A 15,838-nucleotide genomic window follows, 5' to 3' on the forward strand; every position below is an offset into this window, starting at 1 on the left:
TCCGCAAGCCAGGCTTGCAGAGAGCGGTGGCTGTGCCAAGCCTCTCTGCTCTGGCATTTAGAAGCTGGCACTGGGCAATGCCAGACTGACCTGCTGTCTCTCTTAATGGTTTTTGTGTGTGTGACACTGAGTCCTGCAGCTCTGCACGTGTGTGCCAGTCTGGGTAAGCAGGTCAGACCCGCTCCTTCGCTCCCTCGCCCAGCTATTTCCTTCATTCTCCCTCGCTCATCCTGATGAGGATTCAAGGGGACTCGAATTATGAGGAGCAATAAACACAGCTGAACTTTTCCTGCAGCAGAGGAAAGTCTCAAGGGGTGATCAGATAACCACCTACAAGCATTTTCACGGTGGAAACGGTGAGTTGAGAGGGAGAAATGGTTTAGGCTGAATGAAGGAGATGTTACTGAAGTTGCAGGATAGCTGAGCAAAGGGAAAAAATCTAGGCTGAGTTTAGGGATAGGTTGCAAAATATGAGCCATCTCCTAGCAGTGGTAATCTTATTGTTTGAGTTGTTTCAGAGCAGGTAGTGTGCTAAATCAGGTGCTGTAGACAGTAATCCTGAAGTGACTGGGGGAAGGGCAGGACTACTAAGCAGAGGATTTTCATTTTTGATTTCTATGAATCATTTCGTGTTGGTCTCAACAGAAGGTTGCAGGCTGTGGCTGTGTAAGTTATCAGCTGTGATATGTAAAATATGTGGGTGGGAGGAAGTGGGAAGGACACTGGGAACTTACCCTTGGGCAAGCTTAAAATAATAAGACATAGTTCTTCATCTATTGGGAATGATATGGGTCTAATTGATGATCAAAGTGTTTTTTGTACTGCCTTAAGTGCAGGGAGAGAATTACTCTTCTCCTTTGCATGGGGTAGAGAAGGGGAAGCACTTTTTCACCTTATTCTTGCATACACCTGTTGGACAGACAGAGGCAAACTAGCCTCTGATGTATCTTACACTGCCCAAGTCAGGCAGGAGTTTTTACCTAGTGTAATAAAGAAAGAACAGCTCTGAAGAAAATAGAGACTAGAACTAAACATGTGTGCTATTTTCCCCACAGTGTCTATGGAAAGAGAGCTGACAGTGAGGTAATGAGGGAGCTCCAAGGGCTTTGAAGGCTTTGGCTGGGGGTATGTGATACATCCCCCAAAAGAATAAGGCTGACTTGGGAGAAATAAGGAAAAATTGGAAACATTTTGTATGTTAGATAGAAATGGATCTATGGGATGTTACAGGCGTGAACAGAGGTACATGTTGAAGAGGGAGTGATTGTGAAGAATAGGAAGAAGACCGGATCAAAAGACCTTAGAGGAATGTTTCTGCCACTATCATAGGAGCATTTATAGCTCAGAATGGTAATATAAGTGATGTCCAAAGCTAGTTAAAATAAACTAAACCATATCACAACAAGTTTTCATCTGAAAATACTGAAATGCCCTTGGAGGGCTGTTTACCCAGGGTCACCATAATAAACCCTTTTGGTGCAGGTGCTGGATTCTTGCATTCTCCACTGTGTATGGCACTTCCATTGTCCCCAGTCTCTGCCATCTTTCTGCTCTGAATGTATGGAGATTTTCCTGCAGCATCATTCATTCGGTTTATCAGCACCTGAAGTGTGCAGGTGCTTTCAAGATACATCTATCATGCCCCAGATCCATCTTCGTCTTCTTTGTGTCTGTTGACAAAATTCCTGGAACAACAGGGCTGTGAGCCAGAAGAAGATTTATGGGCACTTATGTCACCTATGTGGTAGTAGTAATACGGGAAACAGCAGCACAAGAGTTGTCAATGAACAAATAGCCTGGGCTGAAGGTGTGGTAGGATAATAGTTACAGCAGTGTTAGGAGAAGAGGAATGCCTCTTCAAAGGCAATATCTACAATATGCAGCATGTCTACATTGCAGAGTAACCACGAGATTGAGAGGATGTCCTAAGCTGAAAAACTGGGTCATCAAAAATCAGAAAGATGGAGAAACTTAGGTGTAAATTGTGATGTGGTTTATAGCTTTAAACCCCAGCTCTTCAGAGTAACTGTTGATGAGGTTCCAGTCTGTCCTGCCTCTTTTTTTTCATGGGTCTTCTTAGCACTTCCAGTTTGCCCATAAGGCAGATAGTAGACAAAAAGATCAAAATGTCACCAGTCTTTTGTCATTGGTAAATACAGAAATAGTGTTCTTTGATCTTTGGACATACTTGTATTTCCTTGTGTGACAGCCCAGTAGCCATCTAGTGCAATGCTGACTTCCCTACAGCTTCTTCTAGTAGCTTGTTCTCTGGTGGTGTGTTGGATGCTAGGCCCAAAGCACCTTTGAGGTTTTTCAAGTATTTCACAGGTGAGATGAATTTCTTCCTACCTCCAGCTAGATCCTGAAACATAAGGATTGCTTTTGGGTTCATTGTCTGATACTGCTCAAGCTGTCAGAGAAATGAAGGCAGTGTGAATTAAGATGCTATCAAAGGTGAGCAAATGGCAAAGGCTAATGCTGATGTCTCACACTGGGTCTGGCAGGACATCTGTCTTTAGGTAGTAATGGGACTGAGGGTGGTGATAGTGGCGAGGCCTGGAATTGGGCTAGTGATGAGAGTAGGTTTGGGAATTAGCACTGCAGCTGGTACAGATACAAAATTAGCTGCTGAATTCAGATTCTGTGGCTTGAAGTCTAAGCAGGGCTTAGAGCATCAGAGCTCTCACTGAGCAGAGCCCAAAAACCACTGGGATAGGAACTTCCTTGTGGCCCTCCAATGAAGCCTAGGAGGGGGAGGCTGGAGGTAGGCTTTTCATTCTCCCGTATGGAGCCAGTATCCCTGTGAAGTTCCTTTTGATGGTGGCTAGGGCATTGTTCAGCCTCCTGTCCCAAGTATTGTCTTCCTCTTAATTAGGAAAGCTGCCTTCAAGACAGCTTTTTGTCATGAACTGCAGCATTACATCACTTCCTTTTCTCTTGCTGTCTTGAGCTTGGTGGTTGGGTTTGGGGAGCTTGCAAGCACCTTCCTATTGTGCAAGACTACTTAGAAGGCATGATTGCAGCAGGAGGAGGTACCAGTGTCAGCACACAGCAGAACTACCCCCAAAAAACTGTGACCAGCCCTTGTTCTGCCTCAGTTTCTTTACCTGACCTGAATATGGTCTGGCTTTGCTGTGCACTGCTGGAGTAGTAGTCTATTTACAGTTAGCCTGGTTGAACACACAGTGACCTATTTGTGTACTTTCTGTATTTTGAAATATCGTCCAGAACTACCTCTTAATGCTGAGCTGTATTTTGCCTGTGCAGCCTAATAATTTTCTATTAATACTTATCTTAGGTCTGATCCATGTAAAAGTGCAGTGTCAAGTAAGGTTCTCATGATATTTTTAAGCAATCTAACCTTTGGTCCTGGCTAAATTCCAATTGGAATAATTACTGTCTGACTACCTACATTCCTCTTACATTTTCAATTGGAGAAGTTAGCTTTCACTTCCCATTTTGAAAGTGATTGTGTAACATTGCTCTGCAGCAAGTACATGCTGCATTCCCCTACAGTGGTGGATATATTTTATTGGTAAGTAAAATAAGATTATAGAGGTGTAATGATTTTACTGGCATGTTTATACCTAAATATAGATATGTCTGTAAACCACTTTATCTAATGGCCCTACCATATATTATTTTCTAGGGAGTTAGAGACAATATAATAGTGTGCAGTAATGTGTAAAGGATTTACGTACCAGTCTGGAGTTTGGGATTTACTAAATTGTTTTGGAGTGCCATAATCACAGAAAATACTTCAAACACTGTGCTGCCCCACACCACCTCTAAAGGAAAATCTCCTCATGTAAAATACTTGGTAATAAAATATACCTGCATGTTTTTATAAACATTCTTGACTGGTGAAATTATACTGTAAAATTATTAAAATTTCTTGAAACAACAAAGGGTAAATGCCCTGTTTTACAGCTGTAGCCTTGTCAGGTGCTTTTGAATTTATTTGTGTGTGAATTTCTCCATCCCCCTTTTCACTGGAAACAGGAACACACGTAGAAGGAGGTCTGTATGCTGCCTCCAGTGCTCTCTTAATTGAGTACCTTGAATGTTTGCACTTGAACACTGCGGAAATCACGGACGAAACTTGTTGCTCTGTATGCAGAAACACATTTTCGCAGTAGTTCTGGGGTCCCCTTGATCTGATAGTAAGTCTGTGGTGGTTCACACCTGCCTTGTCTCTACTAAAGGGGCCTGCAGTGAGCCAGACCAGAGGAGGAACATGAGGCAAGGTTGGTGTTGGGATGTCCTTTCTGTTCCTTCCTCTAACAGCCAGCACGTGCATGTGGGCAGCTGTGTGACTACTGATGTGAACACAAGTCAGCCCCAAGGAGGAAAGGGATTGTAACACCATAAGCATCCCTGATTTAGTCTTTGAGCAGCTCACCCCTACGCTGCCTTGTGGGAGCTAAATGGTGAAAACCACACTCAGCCCTGGGTTGGGTGTGATTTATTGATGTTCTGCCTTATCATATCCCCAGCTCCTATCCTATGAGGGAGCCCAGCCTGGACCTGGTACCTGCTTTTCCCTTAGAAGAATTCTGCTGTCTGTCACACAGACTGACCATGGAGCACCTGAAAAACATTGTGAGCATGACAGATGTGTTATGTGTGAGTGAGAGATGGAGAGAAAGATTTCTTGGCTGGTACAACACAGGGTACCCAAGCATTGCTCTGCCTGATCCAGAGAGGGCTTGTGGCTGAGGATCCGAATTGGAGATGGCAGGTTGGCTACTGAGCCACAGAGAACCTCCTCTTGGAATGAGCTTCTTCCTAGCCCTGGCTGCTCCCTGCATATCTGGCCAAAGCCTGAGGATCTGGCACTGTGCAGATAACTCCATCTTGTATTGAATGGAAAAATCTGCCTGAGTGGGGCACAGACACCCAACAGATTGGCACCTAAGTGCTCTTCAGGATCTAGGCTCTCTTCTCCTGCTTGGAGGTAGATACTAGAGATTTATTGGCTTTAATGCAGGTGAAGAGTAGGGAATAGGTTTCTTCGCTGCCATTTTTCAAACTGGAAGAAGCATGTGCTTGGGCATGAAGGCTGACAGCTGCCATGACTGCCTGTATAGCTCCTTCTTGAATGCTATCCTGAGCCCTGGGTTGGAAGGCCCTGTACATTATTCCTGGTGGGAAAGGGGCTGGGAAAAACCTACACTCTCCTCCCTGGGCATCACAACTAGCCATTGCCTAACCAACCATAATACACTGTATGAGTCGATGCAGAGGGACTGCAGGAGACATATTTTAAGAGAACAAATATAGCATTTAAGTGAGTGAGCAAGAGAGTGAGAGACAGAGAGCGTATAGAGTGCATTAAAGTTAATAAAGCATTGCAGAAATGGGGACTGCGTTTCACTGTGAAGGAATCTAATTTAGTGACTCGTAATTGGAGGATAACAGTCATACTGGAATGAAGTTAACTGTTCATTTTGCCAAACTCTCAAAGTCTCTTGGTTCTCCTTGTGAGCATCTCTCAGAAAGTGAATCCTTCAGAGAGCTCAGAATCGATTGGTGCTTCACACCCGCAGTCCCTTTCAGCTTCTTAAGTGGATTTGGTTTCTCCGGTGCATATTTATTATCTATTTTATTATCTGCTTATTTATCTGGTAATCTCAATGCAGGATACATCCTCTCTGCTTAGCATAACAATGAGGGAGCAGGTGTTGAGCCTGTGTGTTCTCCTGGGCAGGGCAAGATGGGGCCTCTTGGGCCTTTTCCCTGTGCGCTGGTGTCATCTAGGGTTGTTTTTGGACTTCCTGCTTCCACAAAGTTTTGCCAGCATTGTCCCTACTGCTGTGACTTTCTGTTAGTTTGACAGAGGCATGTGTAGCAATGAACAGAATGGAAGGGTCCCATTCTTGGACACCCAAGACCAGAGGTGTAGCACAAAGCAGTGCAGGGCTGGTGTATTTATTTCAAATGTGCCGGGTTGCTGAAGAACAGAATTCTGGGCATGAGTAGCTAAGTAGGACCTGTTGTTTGAGGGAAAATCTTCTTTAGTTTGAAATGCCTGAAATCTCCTTGGGATATCAGTGTGACTCTCGGTGGGCACACCAAGCAGTGCTAGCTCCAACAGGTGTGGTGGGCAGATGGGGGGACACTGTTCTGTTGTCTCTGATATTTACACTGCATGGGTGCTGTAAGAATTAGTTCATTAGTGTTTGTAGAGTGCCTTGAGGATGAAAAGCGCTGTGGAAATGTGAACTATTATTAAAGCGGGACTGAATAAAGAAAGAGCAAGGAACAGTCCCACAGGGAGCTGTCCCACTCAGGCAGGGGCTGGAGAGATGACCTCATCAGGTTTTCTTCATCTCTACTGTTGTGATTACAAAATAAAGTGGACATGCTCAGGGGGAAGATTAATGTGGCATGCCTGGCTGTAGTAGCTGAGGGTGAACCACTGTAAGCTCTGTTGGCATTTCTACTTCTGTGCAAACACAGCTGTCATATGGACTTGGAGGATCCTGATCCAGTTTTGGCCATGACAGCTGGGAAATTTTGTATTCCTGTTTTTCTTCTTATTTTTTTAAAAAAAGAATCCTGTATTGGTGGAAAGCATATAGTTGACTGTACTACACACTGGAGCTGCGTGTGTCCTGATGGTGTGTGCAATGGATACACACATACATATACATCCAGTGACCTTACCCATTTGTCCTCACTTTATTCTGGAGGGACTGTGCTGAGAAAGGAAAAGGGAGTCCCCATCTGCCTGGTGTCCTCAGTCTCCCTGCCTGTACCTCCAGCACAAGTCCAAACTGATCGCAAGCACCAGTCATTCCTTTGTGTTGAGGGTGAGCACTCTGACATGGGCTTGACATAAGCAATTAATTTCACAAAGACAGCTGATCAGCTGTCAAAGGACAATTCTCTGTCACTTTTGACTTGGGTCTCAAAGTGACACAGGACCTGAGAGATGACATGATCCCATCTTCTGCTGACAGCTGTTCTCTTAAGTGATGCCAGACTGGAGCAGGGGGCTGAACTGGCCTGACCCCCCAACTTTAACAGAGCCTGAATGTAGCCAAAGGGCTCGACATCAGACTAGAAGGATCCTTGGGAGGAGAGCTAGTGGCTGAGCATGATCAGTGGATCTACCTTGAAGGCTGAGTGCGTGATTGACTTGTCAATTAATCACTTTGTTTTACTTTCCCCCTTTTTTCTTCCTCGCTCAGGGAGTGTAAGAGCTGAAGATGAGGCCCAGGGTGGAGTGCTACTCTCCAAGGTTTTGGCTGGTGCTGGCAGTCCTCGCAACAACAGGGAGCGGGGCCCATGCCCAGAAAAGCCACCCGAGCATTGGCATTGCGGTCATCCTGGTGGGGACCTCGGACGAAGTGGCCATCAAAGATGCCCACGAGAAAGATGACTTCCACCACCTCTCAGTGGTGCCTCGGGTGGAGCTGGTGGCCATGAACGAGACAGATCCCAAGAGCATCATCACCCGCATCTGTGACCTCATGTCTGACCGGAAGATCCAAGGGGTGGTATTCGCTGATGACACAGACCAGGAAGCCATTGCCCAGATCCTGGACTTCATCTCTGCCCAGACCCTCACTCCCATCCTGGGCATCCATGGAGGCTCCTCTATGATCATGGCAGATAAGGTAAATTTAAATGAGCTTCCTTCTATTGCAGACCTGTGGATCCAAACTTAAAACAAAGAGAGGTATCTTATTCTGTGATCCTCAGGTGGTGTCTCATGGGGCCAAAGGCTTGGGGGATTAGGCAGCTTCAGATTCAAAGACAGATTAAAAGAGCTAACTGTGTGTAGCACTACTGAGAAGAGCCTATTAATCATGTGGAATTATCTGCAACAGAGAAAAACTGAGGAGGGAAAGAAGCAGGTAGAAGAGACCCACAAAAGAATCAGCCCTTTTCTTCTTCTTTAAGAAGGGTAAAGAGCCCCTGACAATTGTAATTTTTTTAAAGGTTTTATTTTTCCTTGTGTTTTACTTTAGAAGAGCCAGGGATCATAGCCTGGGTTTTTTCCTGCATGTAGCTGGAGGACATTGTGGTATTTTCAGGGATGCTTAATACAGCTCTTACATCTTAATTGGAATATAATTGAATCTTTAATAAAGCTATCCTCTCTAAAAAGTGTTCATTAGCTCCTGAAGTTAAATAGGTGTTAGCTGAAGTGACTAACCAGTCTGAACCAGTCCAGCTAAATCTTTCTTTTTTCTAGTGCACTACTTTATTCCTTTGTGTCACAGACATTTCATTGTTTTCCCAGGCCCTAGCCAGTCTTTAAAGAATTACTACACAAACAAGCCATCCTGCTACTGCTTTTGAACAGGGCAAGATGCAGAGGGGGAGTAGCATCTTTGGCCAGCTGATAACTCTCAGTGAAGCCTCCATGGGGTGCAGGCGGACCTGATACAAGTCTTCCACCTTTCACAAACAGGACATGCAGCAATTCACACCTGAATGTGCATTTGGCCAGATAGTGTGGCTAACAGTGGTCTTGGGGCTGCTGCTGGCCAGTGGGAACATGTGAGAGAAGCTGGCTGTCCCTTTTCCTGCAGGCTTGAAGCCAGACAGTCAAGGCCAAGGCTTTTATTGAGAAGACCCTCTTGACCATTCTTTGTGTATCCCAAAGAACTAAACAGGGACACAAGCTGACAGTCTTTTTCTTTCACAGATGGCTCTCAAGTGAGTCTGAGACATTTAACTAAGCAGAATCAGGCCTAATTGAATGAAGGGTGAGAACTGACCTGGCCACTATGGCAGCTTCTCCTCAGAAAGAGATCTAGTGAGATGAGAAATCCAGGCACATTCTCTTTTATTTACCTTGCAAGTAAATAATCCAGTGCAGGCTTTTGAAGGTGCTAACAAATTATTTTCTCACTTTTTGACCAACCGTTCAGTTGCCAAATAACACACGGTTAGTATGCAGTGTTCTTTTCTCCTATTGCCCTTTAAACTGACATAGTCACTGAATAATCACGGGCCTTTTTTCTCTCACTCCTTGAATAGTTGCACGTGTGCTGAAGTCCCACTGCCCCATTCTACCCACAGTGAAGCTTTTCAGCTTCGGAGGCCAGGCAGGCAGCAATGCTGCATCTTGATGCTCTCCTGCCTGCAGTGTTGCATGGTTATCTATGTCTGTGCAAAGGAGGGTTGGAAGCAGTGCTCAAGTGCTGCATTTCACACTTGGGGGGACATCTTACATCTTTGAACAAGTGTAAGAGTTACTGACAGAAGACCTCCTGAGCACTGGTAAAAGTCCTTGTGACTTTGAACATGGCAGGCCAAATTCTGATTTCAGATTCCTGCAGTGCAAATCCAGCACGGCCCCGCTGCCTGTGGCAGGATTAGATCAGATTTACGCCGCTGCAATTCAAAGAGAAATTTGGCCTGTTGAACTTTGAAAAGATTTTTCTTTCTACCTGTCCCTAGTCTCTCCTTGGGAAGGCAGCATCTCCTGCCACTGCCCTGCGTACCCCACTGGCTCGCTTCTAAAGAGCGTTCTGGCAGGCAGGCAGGCAGCCCACAGGGAGCTCAAAGGTGGAAGCCTTATGAATGGAGACTTCTATTTTACCAATCTTTTTCTTTTTCTTTTTTTTTTTTTTTTTTTTGGTAGTTTTGCAGACAGGAGGTTTGCAGGTTATGTACAAAGATCTGCAGTTTTAAGAAAGGCCAAGGTTTCTTTGAAAAATAATTTGAAAAGGCTGACCTTTACAACTTCTGATCCACAGGTGTGTAATCTTTAATGGATAATATTTATTTGATGAATTAAATTAAAATATGGTAGAGTGTAAATACACTGAAATTCTACTAAAAATACTGAAGTCAACCTGGTAAGTCCTTCAGCAATTTACTTTCCATTGAGGGCCTTGACAGAGGCTTTGCTTTTAATGACTCTTAGTCATATTCTTTGCAGATGAGTTGTGTGGCTGAGGTTTGATCCTGCAAGCATGGAATGCTACTTTCAGCATCCCCTCAACGCCCACAGCAGTCAGCTGTGATTGAACTTGCTCAGCATTTCACAGGTTCAGATCTGCACTTACAGCTTTGTTAAGCTCCCCATGTGTTTGTGATCAGTAGTGCCAATGCAAACCTAAGGAATGCTAGAAACCATGAATGTCTTGGTGTGACAGATAAGCCCCTCTTCACTGGAGTTTAATGCAAAAAAAAACCTCCCCAGTCAAACCACCTTTCCTGGAGCAGCATGCGCAATTCTGTTTCACCTTCAGTGAGGGTTTAGTAAGTGTTCTGTTAGGAAATGTGGGTCATGTGTAAAAAGGGCTTTGTAATGTACCATGCAGCTGGTAAATTGAGGCACAAAAGGGCAGGCAAAAAGAAAAAAAAAATTAGGGTTTCTAGCCTGAATTTTCTTTTGTCCTGTATATAAAGACAGAAATATTGTATAATGTGCCCTATAAGCTGGCTTTATCTCAGTTAATATTCATCTAGAAGTTTGCTACCCAGCAGCTGGAGGTCTAGGCATCAGTGGTAATGGAGACACCAGCTGAGGACAATTCACCCCACCCAATTCAGGGTGCAGTGAAATGCTCATGAGATAGTCCTGTGTCTCCCCACTGGTTACTGAAGAAGGCTGTACCTCAACGTGTTCATGATGTCTCAAGTTAAATGCCATGAACCCTGCCCTAGGTGTGACATAGCAGGTGGAGGTATGTTGATAAAAGTGTAACATCCTTTTTTCCTGATTTTTTCAAACTCACATTCTTTAATATTGTATTTGATTAGATTTTGTAAATAATGTTAATATAGTTTATTTTCCCTGTATTTTGCCTTTTTCCTCTGAAAAATAAGTATACGGGAATTTACATGTTTTTGCTGTTTTCACTCCTTGGTGCTTGTGGCTCTAATTCCACCTGTGTGCCTGTTACAGAGTGTTACATTTAATTTCTGACTAATCTGGCGTAAGAAGAATGTGCCCAGATGATCTGTGCGCACACTGCGGTCTGGGTTTAGTTCCAGGAAAACGGTGGAGCAGAGACACACAATGTGCCTCACTCGAGCTCTGGAGAGGCCGCTTTGCCGAGTGAGAGTTCTGTCACAGCCAGTTCAGTCCCTAGAGCTGGATGAGCCTGCCAGCAGTGACTCCAAACGGAGTGAAGTGCAGCAGTCCTTTTGTTGGGGCTGGGTGGCCTGGCAGTGATGGCTAAGGGGGTCCAACAGACCCCACATTAGTTCCTCTCAGAGGAGCAAGGCTGTAGCTCTGGGACAGGGTAGAAGAGTGCTCACACTGCTCCAGCTCTGTAAGAAAGCACCTTATTTTGTTGCTGATTCCTGAAAAGGACTAGGGCAATAGCATCATCTCACCAGGACCTGTGATTAGAAAGGCAATAGCACTGATCACTGGTGATCTGTGTGTAATCCAAAATAGATGAGATGGAGAGGAGAGAAATGTGCACCACCTGCAGAATTAGGTTTCTGTGGTCCAGAAACTTTGCTCGTGGAAGCTTGCTGGTCCCTTCAGTTTGCCTGATGTTGCTGCAATGACCTGACTTTGAACAGCTTTGTGTTTCCTGATTTTAAGCATTAGTTTATATTGTCTAGAGGACTGCAATGCACATCTGACCAGAGAGCATATCTGCTGGCCTTCCAGCATTGAAAATAATTTATGGTTTCTCCCCACTTGTTTTGAAAGCAGAAATTAAATTGTATGAGGATGCCCTGTGTTAGGAGACTATTGGTGAAAGTAAATCTTCAAGACTGCAAACCAAACTTCAATTCAGATAACCACAAACCACTATCTTGGGCTGAAGACCTGAAACTGTAAATCTGAACTAGGTTTTTCTTCGTTTTCATTTCCATATTACCTAAAATCAGTTCTGCCCAGAGCTAGGAGATAAAGGAGCAATCACAAAAAAAAAAAAAAAAAAAAAAAAAAAGGAAATAACATTTACGAATGTATATTTATAGGTATCTCAAGGGAAGAGTAAATTGTTGTTCTGATTTACAAAACTATGACCACACCATTTGCCTGACTGGTCCATTTTGTAATGATAGACTATTTATTTGTTTTAAAAGAACGGAAAAAGACAACTTGGTGATAATGAATGCAGAAAAGCTAAGAACAGAAAATGATTTGGGTTCTCTTACAGCACAGCTGATGGCCATCATTTTTGCTGGAACTGTTCCTCATTACTTCTCAACAGTCACATTATTTTGCCAGAGCTTCTTGTCCTGTGCAGCTTTATAGTAACACAGTGGTGCACAGACAGAAGAGGAAAAAAGTCTTGGAGGAAGAGGATGGTTATGTTTTCCCAGGTGAAAATCAGTCTCCTCTGTCTCTGCATCCCTTGCTGTTCTCTCCAGGGCTTGCCCACACAGGGATACACGCAGTATGCATCAGCATGCTGATGGAAATAAAACGGTGGGAAAGAGTGATCTATTACTCAGCTGTGCCAGTAATACAATTGGTGTAAAAGCTGCATAAAACGAACCTGAAATTTTAAATCTGTTCTAGGCCAGATTCTCCTTCCTTTTTTTTCACACAGTGTGGAGCTGGCTTTTCTCTCACTCCCTCCACTAGCCTGTTCTTTTTTCTGATTATACCAAAGCCGTGATGTTTTCTCTGCCTTTGTGTCCCCACTTCATAAATCCCTGTGCCCTTTATTTTGGTTTTCGGTAAAATTTCCAAGACACGTTGTCTCTCTCCTTCAGTGCCAAAGGTTGCTGTGATCACTCTGTGTTTGGGCCATGCTGCTGCAGCTGTCATTTCTTTGGTATTTTGGTGGAAAGGAAGTCCAAAGTTGGACAGTGGGAGTAAAGCACCAGGGAAGGAGAGCAGCTGTTGGCCAGAGTGCAGCAAAGTGATGCTGCAGGTACAGGGAAGCCAAAACTAGTTGGATAAGCTGAGCACCTAGATACACACTGAAACCAGGACAAAGTCAAAGACACTGGGACAGTGCTGCTAAAAGCAGAACATCTGTAATTAAAAGGAAAGCACTTTCACTCTCAGGTTTTCAAAGGTTAAGTAAAAGGGATGCAGAGGGAATGAAAACCTCATTTTTTGGGTGTAAATCTGTTTCATTTCCATTAGGGATGACATCTGAAGTTTTTCAAGCCCTTGTGTGAAGGAAATTCAGTAAAAAAAAAATTAAAAAAAGAGTTAAGGTTCCCTTTGAATGGATTATATAAATTCAAGTAAAATAAATTCCAAACAAAATGCTGCTTAGAAGGGGGGGAAGAAGGCACATTGTGATCTGCAGACATTGAAAGATTTCTATCCCTTTTTCCTGCAAAACAAATTTATATGCAGTTCATGTAATTTCACAAAGTGTTTTTCCTTTCTCTGAAACTGCATTTGATGATAGTAATAGTTTAAATGTTTCTTAAACTTATCTAGTGATTAGCAAAGATGAGTTTGATTTTAAAAAAATAAAAAAGAAATCAGCAGTTTCTCTCCAAGCTCTTAATAATTTTATTAAGGACATGATTAATACACTTATTTTGCTTTTAGTACTCTGTTGTTTCCTTTTGCTGCCAAAATAAAGCTCTCTGTAGCTCACAAATAACAAACAAAATATAATGTATTCTCAAATTACAAGTCTGCTGCAAAGGTTGGGGAAGAAGTATAAAAGGTAAGTCACACAGACATAGAAAATAAAAGCCAGTGTTGTATGCCAGTGTTGTTTTTCCCTTGTATACACATGTAATAAAAAGCCAGGTGGGTCTGTAATTTATGTTTACATCTGTGTCTAATCAACCCGTACAAAATAACATTTTCTTTTATTCATATAAAGAGAGAGAATATGGGCAGCATATTTGTGAAAGTTTAACACCTGAGGATTTCCCTAGAACTATTTTTATTACTTTACAGATAAATTACAGCACTTAAAACCCCTCAGATATTATGAAACCTGGAAATGAACTTTTGAGAGGTCTAACCCTTCCCCAGTGCCATTAAGTCCTTGAATGTGAACTCTTATTTTCTAAGGAAGAGCTCAAGTACTCTCATTAGTATTATTCCAATGAAAATATGACTTTTCAAAGAAATGTATAATTTATTTTATTAATTATCCTATTAAAATAGTGTGCTTTTTGTGTTTTTTTTTTTTTTTTTTTTTTAAGGCTTTTCTCAAGTTCATCCCCAATTTTCTTGGGAGGAACTTAATTTCAAGGCCTCCACTTTTTTCTGGGGCATTGTTTTCAGGAGTCACAGGAAAAAAAATGTGGAGTTGATTTCTTTCTTTTTGATTTATCACTTAAAAGCAACAAGAAATCCTCTTTATGAAATAAAGAAAACAATTCTTACGGCAGTGTAACTTTCCGTAAAATATCCCTATTGCTTTTTCCCTCCTGGTAATTGATACTGGATGCACTTCATGTTTGCCTTGAGCCTTGGACACCTGATGCTTGACGGTGTTACCTGAGTTTGGGTGTCAGAGAACTGGGAAGGAGGAAGCCTGGTGCCCTGGTGAGGCTCATGCCCTGCCGAGGTGCCCTGGGACGCTTCTGGGCAGGGGCAGTGCCGAGCGACAGGATGGCCACACAGAGGTGTGGCTGCTTTCCTTTAGCAGGAGTTCTCTCAGACAACAAATGTCAAGCAAAAATGAAGTCTGATTCCTTCCCATCAGCCTTCTGCAGCTATTTATAAGCTGTTTTGTTTCGGGTCATAGGATTTTTCCTCCAGGAGTACAGTGTGTTAGTTTTCTTCTGTTGTTGTAGTGATGTTTTCTTTTGAGGGACAGAAGACCTTTCCTTCCTCAGCTCTGCATGCAACTTCTGCAACCCACCTGAGGTAAAGAAAAGGTGAATTAACCTTGTCACTCCTATTGCTTAAATGTGATGTTGCCACTGTCTACCTGGAAATAGAACTGTTGAACTCTCTGTGAGGAAAACATTGATTTCCACCCAGCTTAGACCTGGGCATTGTTGGATTAAGGTTTTTTTTTTTAACACTAGGTGTTATTATAGTGAGTTGCTTAATGTTATATGGGCTACTTTTAATTTTTGAGGGAATTTTTTTTTAGGTTTTATTTTTACAAATGAGTTAATATCTTTTTGGTAATTGTTGTGGGAACTTATTTAGGTTAGTAATTTTATTCTTAAGGGGTACTGGGGTAGTATAATTTGTACCTTGATTTTCACACTAATGATAATTAGGTACATGTCCAAATCTGTAAGCACTTACCTGAAGAAAATCTGGAAGCTTGATGAGCTCTGGCCAGTAGTTATTTATAATCTTTATCACAATCCCTCTCTTCAAAACAAAAAACCCAACAAAAATGTCTTAAATCAATTTGTGCCATCCCCAGCTGGACAAGGAGATTAGTTTCTTCAATCTGGACAGGCAGTCCTTTATTACAACCCCAAGCAGTAACTTGTCTCACAAAATCTAAATTAATTACACTCAAATTTGTCCCTACCCTAAACTGGTCTCAAAATGAAATTGAAAACACCGAGTGTGAAATTGCCCGATGCTGCTGCTTTAGATCTGCGTGTCATTCCCCAGTAACCGCAGGACAGAGAGAAACAATTCTTTCCAGGGAATCTCTTATTCTCTTTGCCTTTTATTTGCCTCATTAGCCAAGTTTGGAGGGGATGGATTATGAAGGAAGCTAAGGGAATTATGTATACAGAGGCTGGAAAAAACAGGGTAAAGAAGAAGACATAACTGTAGTCTGATAACGGTCTGGAAGGGCTGATATATGAAGAAAGAGTTAAACAGCTGTATGTGTGTGCTGTAGATTGGTTGAACAATGAGTCAGGGTGTGATTTATATACTCAATGAATAGAGGCAGACTAAGATTGGAGAAAAAAATGCTTAGTGTAGCTGTCAGAAGCAGACATAGGGATGACAGGATAAAGTTAGGGAAATATATTAAATGATGTATTATGA

At 42.8% G+C, this 15,838-nt stretch overlaps 1 protein-coding gene across 1 annotated transcript in view; it reads left to right on the plus strand.

The window, feature by feature from the left end:
• Positions 1–7,214: 7,214 nt before the first annotated feature.
• The window catches only part of GRIN2B (glutamate ionotropic receptor NMDA type subunit 2B), a 167,908-nt gene continuing 159,284 nt past the window's right edge, over positions 7,215–15,838 (plus strand). Inside the window, exon 1 of the mRNA XM_041481571.1 lies at positions 7,215–7,625. Coding sequence (XP_041337505.1) covers positions 7,215–7,625 — 411 coding nt within the window. The remainder of the gene's footprint in view (positions 7,626–15,838) is intronic.

This window comes from Pyrgilauda ruficollis, unplaced genomic scaffold (genome assembly GCF_017590135.1).
Source record: "Pyrgilauda ruficollis isolate IOZ18807 unplaced genomic scaffold, ASM1759013v1 scaffold56, whole genome shotgun sequence".
Classification (NCBI taxonomy): Eukaryota; Metazoa; Chordata; class Aves; order Passeriformes; family Passeridae; genus Pyrgilauda; species Pyrgilauda ruficollis.